The following is a 16,577-nucleotide window of genomic DNA, read 5'->3' on the forward strand; positions in this document are numbered from 1 at the left end:
TGATGGACTCACTGGGAACCCAAATGAACCCTTCCTTCCATGTGTTGCTTTTGTTAAATATTTTGTGCAACAATGAGAAAAGTAACTTATGTAGCAATCAATCAAATGTCTTTAGTGACACAAACTCATGATAAACAATAAAATTTGGGAAGAAATGTCCTTTTCTGGAACTATGGGCTGTGTAACCTTAAAATGGGGAATGAAAATGGCCTACTTATGTGTGCACTGTGACAAAAACATATTTGTGAGCCTCAAACATAGGTGGTTCCCTTTGCTCAGAGAAATATGTTCCAGGAGTAGGCATTGAACTACCTAAGGACCATTTCTGACATTGACTTTTTTCCTTCCAGCCAGACATGGACTCAATCAGTATATTAACTGTTTCTTTACTCCTCAGGCCATGCGATAAGTGGCCCTTCTTTAAACAATGTTGTCTCTCTTTTAAAAACAAAAATTTCCAGGGCTGGAAAGGTGGCTTGGCAGTTAAGAGCACACATTGCTCTTCCAGAGGACCTGAGTTCCGTTACCAACAACCACATCAGTGGTACACAACTGCCTAGCACTCTACCTCCAGGAAATCCAAAGCCTTCTGTCCACTACAGGCACCTGCACTCACTTGCACATATCCACACAGATGCACACTTCAAAACATAATTAAAAGTTTCCCTCCACACACTAAGATTATTTAAAGTAATCTTAGCTTCCAGAATGAAATGTTTTATACCACATCCATCTGATTAAAAAAAACAACAACAACAAAACACTGCTTAGGAACCAAGAAGATCTCCCTCAAGCCTATAAAACCTGGCTACCCAGGAAACAGAACACAGTCATGTGACAGATGAGACCTTTTCAGATGACATCTTGTGGATACAAAGCCAATTCTCCTTAAGTGTGAGGAAAAAACACCCTCACTGCCATGGTCTGAAAGGAGTTGAGCCAGAAGGCAAACTCACCAACAACGTCAAGGTGGTAGGTGTGGTTGATGGACCCGTATTCATTCTCCACCAGGCAGGTGTAATTGCCTTTGTCCGATGGGACCACACTTTCCATAATAAGGCTCCAGTGTTGGTTTCGTACCTGAAAGAGTCAAAGGAACGGTGATTCTTTATCACAGACTAAGCACCAGATACGCGCAGTATGAATCAAATTGGCTGGATCTGAGTTGACCTCATGGACAGAACATGTTCAGCACGCACACGGCCTGGGTTCAATGCCCAGGAAGTTGGTGGAGAGGATTTGTAAGCTTCCCTACAACTAATATTCAGAAAGCTTTCCCTAGAACAGCCTGACAGGCTGGTATTCAAGAGGCTGTAAACGTGTGTCTTCGTCTTGGATTTGAGGTTCCATTAGGAGAGCCTACATGGCCAAGAGGTCCACTGAGTAAACCTCATGATGTCATATCTCACTGGTAAATGAACTACTTAGACCACCCTCTCACCAGGAGCCTGTAGTCCCCAGAGCACTACGGAGTCACCTAGAGTCAAGATGATCCTTGGCTGTATGCTACGCTTTCTGCCTTAGCTAATTTAATTCCCCCAAGAAGGCCTTGTGTCAGATCTATTATTTTTCCTAGGGCTGTTTGTTTCATTCTCTGCGCCCTCAGATATGTGGACAGTATGTTTTCACTGGGACCATGGGTCTGCCCCTTCCCCTCCCTGATGGGGAGATAAATAAATGGCACATGTTCCTGGTATTCCCAGAATTCCAGACACGGGAGCAAGGACTCCAAGTTACGTATCTGTTTGTTTGTAAATGTCTCGAGACTTTTGAAAGATAAGAAGTGCATGTAAAACTAAGCTCTTATGACTCCCACCCACAGCCTGTCAGCTCACATGAGGTTCTAATGTTCTCATCTTGTGAGAACCTAAACCAGGCAGTGGGGAAAGGCACTTCATAGCCATACCCTTCTAAGAACAGAGGGTGGGGCAGCTGTCCCGGGATGCACCTGCAAACAAGGGCAGTAGTATGCTATGGCGATAACTGAGGAGCTACTGCTACTGACTCAAAGCCAAGATCATTGTTTCCCACTAGGATGCCACATGGTACCACTGAGGTGAGGCCTGGATCCCTCTTAACAGTACAAGCAGAGGGTTAGAAATGAGGCAGGGCAGTTGCCTTGCTTAGATGCCACTGACCCCAACCCTTGCACAATCGTGGAGTTGCCTCCGAGTCCAGCACAGGAGGCTGGTAAAGAAACACTGACTCAAAAGCCAGATAGGTGGGGAGAAGGAATGAATCTGAGGGCTTCAGACTGATGACAGAGAAGGTCTGGCTCTACTCAAAAGACTCACATCGGTCCCCTTGCAGAATCTGCAAGACTACCTGAGAGAAAGCCAGGTGGCCCCTTAATAGATAAAAGCTCCCTACCCGGTGCAATATGAGTGTCCTGATAGGGGAAGCCATGCCAATTCCACAGTCTTCTGGAACCCTATCAAATTCCAGTCCCAGAGTGCTACTTGGAGATGTCACTCTGAGAGATGAGGGAGGCAGTGGCCGGCTGGCTCATCTACAGATCTCAAGGCAGACAGGGACACAAGGGTACCCTCTGTATCTCAGGCTTTCAGAACGATCAGAACTGGTTCTCCCCCTGCCAATCACGTGGAAGGTAGTTTAGGGATGCAGCCACAAGCTCCAGAGTCCACGCTTCATAATCCAGCCCTGAGCCCTGCTGTAAATATTCAGTTCTTTGAGCCCCCGCTCAAATGTCATGCTTGTGAGCCTTTAATCATGGCAGCGCCACACTCTGGACCCCATCCAAACTGTCAATGTCTTTCTTGTGCCTGGATTCAGACTCTGGCACATGGCATATTCCAAATGCACTTGCCCACGAACTGCTAAGGGAGGTGACGTTGGCTGCCCGAGACATCAGATCTTGGCTTGGGGCAGTACAGCCTGGCAGCTGCCCTTTTGGATACCACCCCCATGCCCCGTCTCAGAGCAACGAGCAGCTAAGTGTTTCCTTAGGTCTATGGCATTCTAAGAAAGTGCCCTGGATATTAACTTCTCAGAGACACACTACAAATATCAGTAGGTTAACATGGGTTAAATGCTTTTGCAACAAGAAGCACATAGACCAAAGTGAGTAGTCCCACCCTTTCTAGAACTCAGTATTTCCAGCTTTCTAGAACCTTGTGACTCCATCAATAATCTCCCACATGCGGTGACTCTCTGACACTGAATCCCAACTGAATTCCTTAACACATCATGAGACCCAAATATTAAAGATATGGCGTTTTCCAAAGGGCTGCTCTTAGAAACTAAACTGCCAAGAGCAGGACGTGGATACTTGTGTAGGAGTGCCTCCTGTCCATTAACGACTACTTAAACAACCATGGCAGCAACTCTTTAAGAAATGGCAACCATAGGCACCGGGTTTGGAAATTTATGAAATCAGTGTTTGCACACCAAGCTTCTGTGTGACCTGAAGCAGACACGCTTGCAGAAAGCATATGACATGCACTGTGCCCTTCAATGTGCTCTGAGTGCTTCAGGGCCACAGCTGTTTTGTCATTTGGGTCAAATGCATGTACATTGTTTTTGTACATGAAATATAACTACCTCCCCCCTCCCCCAAATCTAAGAAGCTGCTCACCCCTCATTAGCAATCAAGGGAATGCAAATTAAAACAATAATGAGATACTTGTTCAGCAGCTGATTAACAAAAATTAGGAAGATCAGTGTCACTTCAGAACATGGTAAGGGAATAAAAGGGAACACAGACACCAAAGGAGAACAGAGACATAAAGCCAGAGAAACCAGTCTGAGGAATAAGGTGGTGGCACCCATTAAAACTAATGACACTTTTGCTGGTTGTTGCTGTTGTTTCACTATGTAATGCTACTTCTGGGTATCTTGTCCACAGAAAATAACCAGTCAAGCCAATCAGTAAGTTTGAGGTTCGGTGAGAGACCTTGTCTCACTAAATAACCTAGAAAGTGATTGAGAAAGCCTCTGGCATCCAAACACATGTGTACATACGAACACATAGATGCATGAACTGAAAGAGAATGTCTCCTCTGCCGTCTGCTGGGTCCTAAGTCCCGCTCTGGGGTATGTTGCTCTTCTGGGTCTCTCTAGCTGACCAAGAACAAAAGGCCAGGGACAGGAGGAGCCCTGCACCCAGCAGCATTCCCGTAACTTGTTATTTTCATTCCTGCCCACAGCCAAATGTGTGTGGAATTCCTCGTTATTTTCCTGCTGCCAAGGAACAGAACTGGCGAGCAGAGTTCTAAAACTATGTTCACCAAGGTCTTTCTTGAAATAACATTTCAGTATTGAAACAAAGCAGACTGAAGCTAAGCCCCTGAGCTTTTTAACTTGGAGCACAAAAAGCAGATTCCACAAATGTTCCACACCCCACCCATTTGAAGGCAGAAGGCAACCCAGACAGGTTTTTTTTTTTTTTTTTTTGGTAGGGTTGTTTTGTTTTGTTTTTTGTTTTTGTTTTTTTTCAGACTCCTCCTGCTATCCCAAACCTCTGTAAATGCCTGTGAAAGCCTTGCTATGTTCAAGTAACAACAGGGAATAAAGATTTAGCTTATACAGAATCAAAACACATCACCAGAAAGTCAAAGGTCAAAGGCCCCGACTGTCACCTGGATGTTTGGCTTCCTCATTGCAAAACAACAAAATATTCAAAGATTTCCAAATACCCAGGTGTTCGCTAATAAGTAGAATAAACATCCAGAAGCTGTACTCTGAGCCAGCTAGAAGGAGGTATCCATGTGACAACAGATGCCCTGTGACTTCCCTGCAAATAAAAATCCCTATAGTCCAGGCTTCAGAAAGGTAATCTATAAATATATCCGTGGTTGAAAAGATATGAAATCTCACTATTCTGTTCCCAAGCGCCACTTCCAGAGGGCTCCTTGGGATGCCAGACTACCGCTTCTGAATGCACTAGTATACAAGTCTCGCACGTGTGCGGAGGGACTCACATTTAGCTGCCTGTCATCACCCAGATGTGAAGGCAAACACTTGTTAATGCTTAAACCGGCATCGATGGATAGCAGTTTGCTTTGCAATGGGGTTGTCCAGAGAACTGTACTATCAGACCTTCTACCACAGTGGTTCTCAACCTGTGGGTTATGACCTCTTTGGGGGTCAAACAACCCTTTCACCGGGGTCACCTAAAACCATTCGTCACGATTCATAGCAGTAGTAAATTTACAGTTATGAAGTAACAACGAAAACAATTTTATGGTTGGGGATCACCACAACATGAGGAACTATTTTAAAGGGTTGCCCCTTTAGGAGGGTTGAGAGCCACTGATCTACAACCACAGGTGGAAACTGACTCTCTTCACTCAGATCAAGCCCTGACTCTCTGCAGAGAAGATGTGTCTTATACCTCAAAATGCAACCTTCGGGCAATGAAGGTGAATTCAGCACCTTCTGAACTCAGCTCTGTACCAATGCTGACCTTCAAGAATGGACATATGATCCAGTAATTCCACTAACTCTATATCTCAAAGGCCTGAAAGCAAGGACTCAGACACGTTCATATAAACTGTAAGGAAAGGTGCTGGGCATAGTCATTGGATGGAATATTGATCAATCATAAAAATAAATTAAGTTCTGACTCTTACTGTAACATAGATGAACCCTGAACAGATTGAGTAAAATGAGCTGGACATAAAGGCAAACAGCCTATAATCACAGTTACAGGAGGTACTAAGAAAAAATGAATTTAAAGACCAAAAATAGACTTGAGGATCTCAAGTCCTGGGGGAGGATTTATTTCTTAATGGGTGCAGATATTTTATTTGGAGTAACCAGAAAAGGTTTTGGAGGTTTAAAAAAAAAAAAAAATGGTCAAACAAAACGGTGTTCTAGGTATTCTAGGACAGGTTTTGGTGGGTTTATTCTGTTTTGTTTTTCTGTCACCCAGAGAGGTGACAGAAGTTGGAAGAACACATGAAACACACACGCACTCACGCGCGCGCGACTGAGGTGCAGAATCCCAAATATTTCTACCTGTCTTTTATGCTGAAACAAATCTGAGCCCCTTTTTAAAGATCTAATTATTTTTATTTTTCATCATGTTTACTATGTGGGAAAGATATGCACATGTAGACAGATGCAGGTGCCCTCAGAGGCACACCAGATTTCTGGGTGCCGAGAACTGAACCCAGATCCTCTGCTTGACCAATACATGTTTTTAGCCACCAAGCTATCCCTCCAGCTCAAGTTTTGGTCCCATTTCTTAATTCCCTAATTACAAGTGGTCTTGTGTTTTCCCCTTTGGTGGCCCCATGCACAAGTCATTCCAAAGCACGCTAGAGTGTGGTGGCCAAGGGCCACAAAGCCACAAACAAGTCAGAAGAGTTTGAGGGACTGGCATGGCCATCAAAGTCCCATGTGGGTTCCAGAATGACAGGTTTATGAAGAAACAAGAAAAGTCACACAAATAACCAATGTTCCTTTATGGAAACTTCCAGGTCTCTGGCTTTCTGGAAAAACATACTACGGAAAACTTGACACCTTGCTTCATTAAGAGGCAAACAGACAGAAATCAGAGGAGTAGAGGTTAGGACTTGGCAGGGCTTCTCTGTAGCGTTTGAGTTGGGTAAGTCTCTTCAATTAGGTATGAATTAGGTAGGTTCTTATGACATGGAATTGCCTCCAAGACAGCTTGAGTGTGATTCCTAGGACCCATTTGGTGAAAGGAGAAAACCAACTCCCTCCCACAGGTTGTCCTCTGGTCTCTACAAGATCTCACTCTCTCTCTCTCACACACACAGACACACACACACACACACACACACACACACACACATTTTTTTTAAAGTAGGTCTCTCCTTTCTGGTGCTGAGACACACAAAACTACAGCCTGTACACAGCACCTCAGGTCAAAGGTTTATAGGTACATTTTCTTTAGGAGTTCACTTAGCAATGAAGAAAATATCAAAAGGAGAACCCCTCACAGAGACCAAGATACCTAACCTTGTGCCATGAAGGCTCAGGTGAAGCCTACAAATAGAGTGGTTTCAGGCAGGCAGCTATACCAGGAAGGGAGACCCAACCCCAGGAGACGATGTCAGTTGAGGGACCTCCCATGCTTCACAACCTAGGAATCCTAGGAGGGTTTAATGCATCTTCAACAAAAATTACGCTTTAGGGAACATGTTTGCCAAGCTTAAAGCCATGACTTTCCTAATTCCCAGAAAGCCCTGGGGCTCTTCAGAATTTCTAAATTTCCAGTATCACCACAAAGAATGTCCTACTAGGGTCGACTTTACTGCCCTGATGTGAAAGTCTCTATTGCACAATCATTTGCATTGGACAGGTCACCTCAGGGGCCACTAGGCCACGGCTTCCTTCTGCATGCACCAGGGAAACATCAGGTGAGCACCCAGGCCAGGGCCACACATTCCAAAGGCCAGCTCTCCCTTCATCCTTCCCACCCTCTTTCCTTTATGTTCTGGGGAGTGGGCACATGTAAGTATGTGTTTGGGTGTGCATGTGTGTAGAGGCCAGAGGTCAAATTTGGGTATCTTCCTCTCTACCTCATTTTTTGAGATAGGATCTCTCACTAAACCTGACTTGGCAAGACTAGCTGGCCATTGAACTCCAGCCCTGGGATTGCAGGCACACACTGTGACTTTTTTTTTAAATAGGTTCTAGTCTTGAACTCTGGTCCTCATGTTTGCACAGCAAGTACTTTACCAACTGAGTCATCTCTCTAGCCTTATTTCTTAAGCATTAAAATGTCCTTTAGAGTTAGAATTTTACCCCTATACATCCAAATTCCTTTCCCCTTCCCCTCTAGAAACAGCTCAAACATGGATTAACGAAACTCCCAGGGTCAGGTGGGAGGGTTGGAGAGATGGCTCTGTGGTTAAGAACATTTGCTGCTCTTGCAGAAGACCCAGTACCCACGTGGTGGCTCACACCTGCAATCCCAGTTCCAGGGTTCAAACACCTTCTTCTGACCTCTGAGGGCACCACACACATGTGTGCACAAATATACCTGCAGGCGATACTCATACACATAAAACAAACAGATAACTCTTAGAACAACAAAACAGCCTGGGTGTGTGTCCTCATGGGCTACAGCTATCTTGGGGTGGGGGATCCTCCTGGGTGCTCTTAATTAACACAACGTTGTCACAGGTAATTAAAGCTACCTGCACCTGTTAAAAAAATCAAGGGCATTCCCTCATTAAGCCCTGTATCTAACAGCTCCGAAATCATAATCACTCATTCACGTTTGCAAAATGTTCCTTATCCATAATAATGATGTATGGCCCATTTATTTTAAGACCAGGAGTCTCTGGAGACTCGCAGGCTCACTTGGTACCTGCTTAAGAGCTGTCTGCCTGAGCAGAATTAGTTAACTACCAGGGTCCTGACCGCCATTCTCACAGTAAAATAGTGGGTAAGCAAATCATTGAAACTGCATCGATTCTGAGGCTCCCTGCAAGCCAGAGTGGTACGCCAGTCTGGGGGGGGGGCAGAATTTAAGTGGTGTGACCCTCCCTTTCTAGGCTGCAATGCCCAATGAAACCTTTGTCTATTTGTTACTTACATTTATTTATTTTAGAGTCTACCTTCCAATGCCACTGTCTAAGGACTGAACTAAGAAGAAAGGACCTGCTTCTAACAACATGGAGAAGCCGCAGTTGAGGATTGAAGAGTTCTCACGTCTGAGGTCCAGCAAGTCTGTCCTTCTTCGTTCCTACGCTCAACTTCTCCAACCTAGACAAAGACTTACAGGATTTCTCCAACTTCTTCTGGGTTTGGGCTTCTACATGGTTACTTTTAAAGGTTAAGACCAAGGGGCAAAAAATCACTACAGAAGCAAATAATCCTTTAAAGATGAAAGCCTGCTCAGCCAGTCTCAGGTATCTGACAGGTGGCTAAGAAGCTCACATAAGTTTGGCAGGGTGGCACGGGGGCTGGGTACCACTGTGCCAGGCTAAACACAGGGAGAGACCATTCTTCAGCACACTTCAAGGCTGCCTCCAAGAACGCCTCTCCCACCTGGCTTTTAAGAACTAGGCATCAGCGCCTTCTATTTGCCCACACTGGAAGCTTCTAAGATGGGTCTTAGTGATATTCTTGGCATCCATGCCCTTGGCTCAGCTCCTCCCTGAGGACCTGTTTAATTAAAGAGAAGAGCAAAAGGGCTGGAACGCTGCTCCCACGGTGAGGTTTGAGGTCACAGAGGCTGTGACGTACTTGTTCTGACCTCCCTCCTCTGTCTGTTTACCCGGGAGATGACAGCTGTTACGGTGTCACTGGCTCTGCTCTGGCCCATGGGGCAAGAAGCACGAGAGTGAATCCTAAGGACAAATGAACAGTTCCTTCCCCAGAGAATCCATTAAGGGAGAACCCAGCCCTAACTAAAAACCTTGCCACAGTTCTGGGAGAAACCTAGAGGGAAGACCCCACTAGGCTGCACTTACATTTGCAGCAAAACTGTGAGGTGCTGACTGAGGTAGCTTGCTTGATACATGGCAACTGACAATTTATACACCCTTACCACTTCCAAATGCAGGGGAACAAGGTCTCCTTAAGTCCTCTTCACATGTAAAATTCTTAAAATAATTCTACCCATGCTAAACAACTTAAAATTCCATCTCTTTCTTTCAAACGAAACCAAACCAAAACCACTAACACCACCACAACAACTTTCCAATTAAGCCCCAAAGAGATCTGCCTGCTTCCACCTCCTGAGGTCTCAGACTGAAGGCATGTGCCACCACCACACCTGGCTATCCCTGGTTCTTCTCCATTCCACCATTGTGCTGAGACTACACTTCCTTGCAGCCCATCAGATACGGCACGTGCTTGTGACTTCATCGTTATCTTTTAACTGCTAGCTCTCCAGTTGGCTTCCCTACCACACCAGATCCCCTCTGGCTCTAGGCCATATCTATTCCTGCTTGCTTAGCTCCCCCCAGCACTTAGGCAGTGTCCTATATAAGGATACTTAATCAATGGTGCTGAATGGATGGATGAAACCATAAGGAACACCCCTAGGGATGTCCAATCAATGACAATGAATGAGTGAGCAAAGCCATACTTGGCATCCAAGGGATGCTAAGATTCCAGGATATCACAGAGATGCTGTCACCCAGCTCCTCAGTGAGGGAATGACACTAAATTTTAGGCTGTTCTCTGATGGGCCCTTGAGCATCTTTGGTGACAGAGAATGAGGGGCTACTTCTGTCATTGTCCAGCCTCTCCCCTTGTTAATCCTAGTTCACACTCCCCTCCTCTAATCTAAGCTATTCATTCTTAATACAGTTCCACCCTCACAGGCTGGCTGCACCAGTTCAAGTTTTACAGGCCATAAAGCATATAGAAAACAGACCCTCAACTTTTGACCCCCTGGCTATTAAACTCTTCTCGTGTAAAGAAGAATGCAAATGGGGACTAACTTTAAAATTACAGGGGCGTCTGGGGTGATCTTTTAAATATATCAGACAGTGACGTGATCAATTACAATAATTATGTCTTTTTAAAAACACATATTCCCTCTGGTCCTGCCAACTCCAGAGGACTTTAAAAAAATAAACATTTGGAAACACAGGGCTTTAGAAGCTCAGTCCTACCTTGTAGCCTCCAATGCGATGCTCCTGCTTAAACTCCTTCCCGTTTTTCAGCCACCTCATTGTGGGTGTCGGATTCCCCCCGGCTGGACAGCGGAACTTCACAGTGTTGGCGGCAGGGACGGCATGGAGCCGCTTCTCCATCTTTTCTGTGTTGGTCCAGTATGGTGCTCCTGAGTCAGAAGACAATGAAATATACGCGCGTGAAGAACAGCCTCATCAACTCAACAAAGGTAGGACGGCTTCGCTGTACAGGAAAGGATCCGATTTTCTTCTGACTCTTTGGATAATATTTATGTTAGGAAAATATTTTCAGAAGTCTGGTCCAGCTGGCCTAGCAGAAGGTCCCCAGAGGGGCTGCTTATTGGGTTATGCCTATTAACAGGGAAAAAGCATGAGAAGCACCTTCTCTCTGGCTGCTGTCTGGTGCCAAAAAAATAATTCCATGTCAAATCATGCTTTAAAATGCTACTTTATATTCACAGAAACAGTCCATGTAATAACAAGGGCCCAGTCCTCCAAAAAATACATCATTTTAGATCACCACACCTATTAAATGGTCAAATATACACACTGTAAAAATAAACTGTCCTCGGGGACCATATCAATTTACAGATCAGAACTTTCTTTCTGTGTGGGCACGGGTAGAGGGGTGTTCATGTGTGTTCGGGTACATGTGCATATGTGTGAGGTCAGAGGTCAACCTCAGGTGCCCATTCCCCAAGTGCCAAAAAAATAAAGACGTTATTTTTTGAGACAGGATCTCTCACTGGCCTGGAACTGCCCAGGTAAGAGAGGCTGGCCCACACTGAGCTCCCAGGGATCTGTACACTTCCATTTCCCCAGCACTGGGGTCACAAGCATGCGCCATCGTATCAGGCTTTTCCTAGCATGGGTTCTGAGGATCAAGCTCAGGTCCTCATACTTACAGAGCAAGTACTTCCCCCTTGGACTGGCTGTACTAAAGTTCTAGCCAGTCCCAAGCAGTCTATAAATGGTAATTGATAGTGATAATATACATTCTCATCTTGGCGTAGTAAAACGATCCAGGGGGCCATCATTAATTTCCTAGCACCTTCTATGATAAATCAAAATACTATATTGTTAAGTATATCTTAAATTTTTTTTTAGTGAAAGAGAACTTTTTTCTCCCAGTGGTGGTTACAAACACTATAATCCTGCTGCCATGCCTAAGCTTATTAAAGAGGCAACTAATCAAATGCTAAAGTCCCCTAAATGGCCCTCACAGTCACAGGTACAAGTGACTTATTAAGCTCAGAAAAGGAGGTAGGTCTTTCCATGACCAAGTAACAAGAACAGTGCAGCTTGCACAGGTGCCACAGCCTCCCAGGCCACAGTGCTGCTGTAAGTTCCTCATGCCTGGACTAATGGCTTGAGGCTGCTAGTGACCCAGTGTGTGTTTGTCAAGCACTGTTCTAAGAGCTTGTACATGCTTAGCAGGTACAGGACTCCTGACAACATCCCAACGGTAATCCCAAGGGAGCTTTTACCATCCCTGCTGCAGGTCAAGGAAACTGGGGTAAGACATTACCCGCCAATAGTTGTAGCACCAAGAGACTTGCGACTGACATTTAATCAAGATCAGTCTGATGCCTGAATCCCAGTCCTTACCCTCAGTCTTCCTAGCTAATACAGACCATGTTCACCAGGAAGTCAAACCTGGTATGCCACCTTCTAGACACTAAAAACTAGAATCTGAGATAGTCAGTTAGGGTGAACACTTTAACCTTCAGTATTGTCCAGATCTTCCACTGGACAACAATTATACTTTCTACATGATGAGGGCCAGCAGGAGCCGCACACACACCCCACAAACCAGAGGCAACATGGTCACAGTCAGAGAGCATATTTGGGTTGGGGAGGGAGGTGTCAACCTGAACAGCCAAGCTGTCCTGTTTCAATCACTTTCTGGAATAACTGCACCTACCCCTTTCTCTTGATACCTGCTACAAGAGGCAGAGCTGAGATTTCTTATTAAGGGCACACTGCATCTTCTTCGTGCTAATGCATTCCCATGTGTCAAGGTGACGCCAAGACTGTGCAAAACCACAGTTGCTTACCCATTTGGAGCAGAAAGAAAGCAGGAAGAGGAGGGGAGAGGGGAGAGAGGGCAGAGGACAGGATGGGAGATGGTGAGAGGGGCCAAGAAAGAAGAAAAGAGGTTGTACCATTTCTTATCAAGCCAGTTGCATTTGTGATACACATCTGTGATATGCATCTGTGAGCGGGCCTTGTAGCCTGGGTATTGAATGCTTGTAAACACATCTATTCTTCGGAGAGTTTACTGGGGGGAACTACTGGACTCCCACTTATCACAAGACCCCAAAGACCTGGCATACCCTGAAACAATTTCAATCATCTTCCATTTTCAAAGCTTCTACTTAGAAAAATCCATCCAAAGCCACTGAAAGCAGCCATTGAGGTCCTCAAATAAATAATGAGCTTTGTCCCTACACAAAGACTTTAACAAATCTGACCTAAATGGAAAGCATACCTCATGCTGTCAGGTGTCCGGACTCATGTCATTTGTTTAAGTAAACACAATGGCCTATTCACATGAATTAGCTAAATATTAATGCAGTCACTCTTTCAGATAGCATCAATTACTGCTGGGCTGAGCTCTGGAATGCCTTTTTTTTTTTTTTTTTTTTTTTTCATTTCATAAAAGAAGCCAACAAATAGGTGCTTACAAACTATTAGGCATGATTTTCATGTTCTCTGAGATAAAAAAAGTAGGGGTTGGCCTCAGGAACTAGGAATGTTCTTTTCCACTCTAAGCCATCAAGGAGGCTGCAGCACCGCAGGGGACTGCTCCCCAGCCACACGCAATGCACTGCTCTGACTTGTGTCTACAGCACACTGGCAACCAATGCCTCTGTCCTGGTAGCCAAGGAATGACTTAGAGAATAGGATAAAAGAACACCGCAGGGATTTCTAGCAGGTAGTTGCCTCCCTGGAGTACAACTGTATCTAGAAAATCTGCTCACACAAAACAGACACTGGCCACTCACCACAGTGGGCATGGCTTCTCGCCTCAGTCAAAGAGACCCAAGTGGGTAGGGGCACGATGAAACACAATCACAAGTCTGTAGCTGGAACTGAACTTTACAACAGTCCCCCAGGAGCTGAAAGGTCATTGAGCCAAGTTGTTCAGGATACCTGTGTGCCAGGGAAGGGCCATCCCAATGCTTTTCTGGGCTCCTGACTTTCTGGCCAGTGCCACTTTATTGACAGCTACATAAGGACCAAGGCCTTTGCAACCAAACCTCCCTTTAAGATGGCAAGTGTTTTTTTTTTTTTTTTTTTTTTTTTTTTTTGCACTAAACATGGCTTGAAAAAGAGATGAAACTATTTTATAATGTATAACTAACATTATTTTTTATTGCTCTCCCTGATACGAATTTAAAGGAGCTACATGACCTAGAAAAAGAATATTCCTATACAAGCATCCTCTTGTGCTTCCTGCCGCAGAAGCCTCCTGACCTTTCATACAATCCTGTTATGTAGCCCAGGCTGGCCTCAAACTCAAAATCCTGCCTCATACTCCCTGGCTCTGGAATTGCAGGTCCAACACTCAGGACTCTCCACAGACTCTGCCATTTCCAAAGTGACCACATACAAATGTCCAGAAACCAAAGAACTAGATATACAACCAGAGAAACAAGAACCAGGCATCTTAGAGAAGGCAAGGCAGCCTCTACCCTCTCAAAGCTTGAGAGCATTTCAGAAATTCCATGGAGCAGGAACAGACAATCCTGGTACCTAGCAGGTGGTCGCACACAGGTTATTCAACAACCATGAGGCTGTCTGAAATCAGAAACAGGAGCAGCTGCTTTCTCTCCTTCCTTCGGCACCATCTTAGGGATACACAGAACACACACAAAGTCACGTGACTGATCAGACTGGACTGCAGGATAGACCTCGAAAGGCACTGAAAGTAAAGCACACCAAGTCACTCGTGAAGTGAACAGGCAGACTCTCCTTTGGCTCTGACATCCATCTATCTCCTCATGGCATACACAGCCAAAGAAAAAAGTCCCATTAGTCACAAAATGATACTAACAAGAAGTAAATCAAAACAACAGAGAGATGCATCATAAGAAGTAAATAAGATCCCATCACAGAGATGCGGCCAACCTCCTTAGAGCCATTCTTCTCTGTACCAGCTCCAATCACCTCTCCAACATCAGCCCAGGCAGCCTTTCACTCTGTTCAAATGCAACTGAGTATAGAGTGACCCTAACTCCACTCAGAGTGCACCCAAGCACCCCATGGCCATCCTTAACCACTCTGTCCCATTGTGGAGGCTCATCCTCCCTCCTCTAAATGGGTTGCTACATTGTCAATGATGCAAGCTTCCACAACAGGTGTCTGTCCATCCTTCAAAGTCTGCCTGATGATGGCCACCAGCTAGCAAGCACAGAACAAAATAGGCCACAGCTTGAGTTGCAGCCAGTCTCTAAAGCAAGGCGAGAGAATAAATGACTGGGCTAACCTTTACTCTAAACCAGGGAAGCTGTTCTGACAAGGTTCTAATATTCTTTCCATGCTTCTGTGTGCTACACAGGTATTGATTTTTGTCAACAAATGGTAGGACTACGGGATTTTTTTTTTTTTTTTGACCCTGCAATTTAAACTTAATGATAAAACATAAGCCGCTGGGCGTGCCCCTGTAAAAACCCTTACACGGCCAAGTATTGACATCTAAGGTTTACAGGCTGCTCTCTGACCAGAACCAAAACGCAAGCACAGCCCAATATTTTAAAGAAAAAAACAGTGATTCATATTACAATGTTCCTCCATCTGGCTTGATGGCTGACAGGATCAATGTCACCCAGAAAGGTTAAGTGATTTGATCAAGGTCACAAAGCCAGAGGCCAGGCCAAGGCTATCCCGGAGTCTCCGGCTCCCTTAGCAATGTTCTTTATCCACAGCAGGCTGCCCTGTGAACTCTCCCACAGTAATTAAGTCAAAAGTTCAAGATTTATGTGAGCCGGGGACGCTGACGACTGCCAACTGTATTTTTATTGATGCAGAATTTTTAAAGTGCACAGGCTGTTTCAGCTCTCAGATCAAGTCTCCCCGACTCCCTAAAGCCTCACTAAGGCCCCCTGCTTTAAGTCTATAATTAGGGCTTTTAAAAATATCACTAATCGGGACATCTGAATGCTGTGCCCCCTGATATGTTGGTTCTGTTTTGTTTTAAATGTCACTATCCTTGCAATAGACCGACATTCATCTACATCCGTTTGATATGAACTAAGAGAAACCAAATCTAGCAGAGTCAGACTGGGAGTGTCACTTCAAAAGGAGTATGGTTTTAGTGAGTGTTCTACAGCTGTAAAGAGACACCATGACCAATGCAGCTTTTATAAGAGAAAGCATTTAACTGAGGGCTTCCTTACAAGGTCAGAGGTCAGTCCATTATCATCATGGTGGGAAGAAGCATGGCAGCATCCAGACAGACATGATCCTGGAGAAGTAGATCGAAAGTTCTACACCCTGATCCATAGGCAAAGAGAAAAAGACACGGCCAGGCATGGACTTTTGAAACCTCAAAGCCCATCTCAGTGACACACCTCTTCCAACAAGGCCACACCTGCTAATCCTTCTCAAATAGTGCCGTTCCTTGGTGACTGAGTGTTCAAATATATGAGCCTTTGGGGAGCATTTTCATTCAAACCACCACAGTCTGGCTTCTAGAAATCTCTATCAAATAGCTCACTGACCAGTGAGGTGTTTAATCAGAAACACATGGTGGGCTGTAGGGGAGGAGGAAGTGTGACATCACTCACAAGAGAAATGACTAGAGTCTCCTGGGAGGCTGCCTCCATGGAATTCTCAGGATGTTCTGCAAGATAAGGCATCCCAGCCAGCCACTGTGCAGCTGGCCAGGTGGGGCCAAGAAGGAGGAGCTAGCGTTCAAGGCTCACCAGCAGCACCTTCTGTGATAAGGCACCCAAACGGACCTGCTGATGAGGCTTCAGTTAGGAG

General features: G+C 45.1%; 1 protein-coding gene across 18 annotated transcripts in view; it reads right to left on the reverse strand.

Annotated features, from left to right (window-relative positions):
* The window catches only part of Fgfr2 (fibroblast growth factor receptor 2), a 105,140-nt gene that overhangs the window by 56,857 nt on the left and 31,706 nt on the right, over positions 1-16,577 (reverse strand). For all 18 annotated transcript variants that reach the window (XM_034496259.2, XM_076911481.1, XM_076911543.1 and 15 more), the window contains 2 exons: positions 10,566-10,735; positions 957-1,080 (listed from right to left, as the gene is read on the reverse strand). In XM_034496259.2, the coding sequence (XP_034352150.1) occupies positions 957-1,080; positions 10,566-10,735 (294 nt within the window). The remainder of the gene's footprint in view (positions 1-956; positions 1,081-10,565; positions 10,736-16,577) is intronic.

This window comes from Arvicanthis niloticus, chromosome 1 (assembly GCF_011762505.2).
Source record: "Arvicanthis niloticus isolate mArvNil1 chromosome 1, mArvNil1.pat.X, whole genome shotgun sequence".
Lineage (NCBI taxonomy): Eukaryota > Metazoa > Chordata > Mammalia > Rodentia > Muridae > Arvicanthis > Arvicanthis niloticus.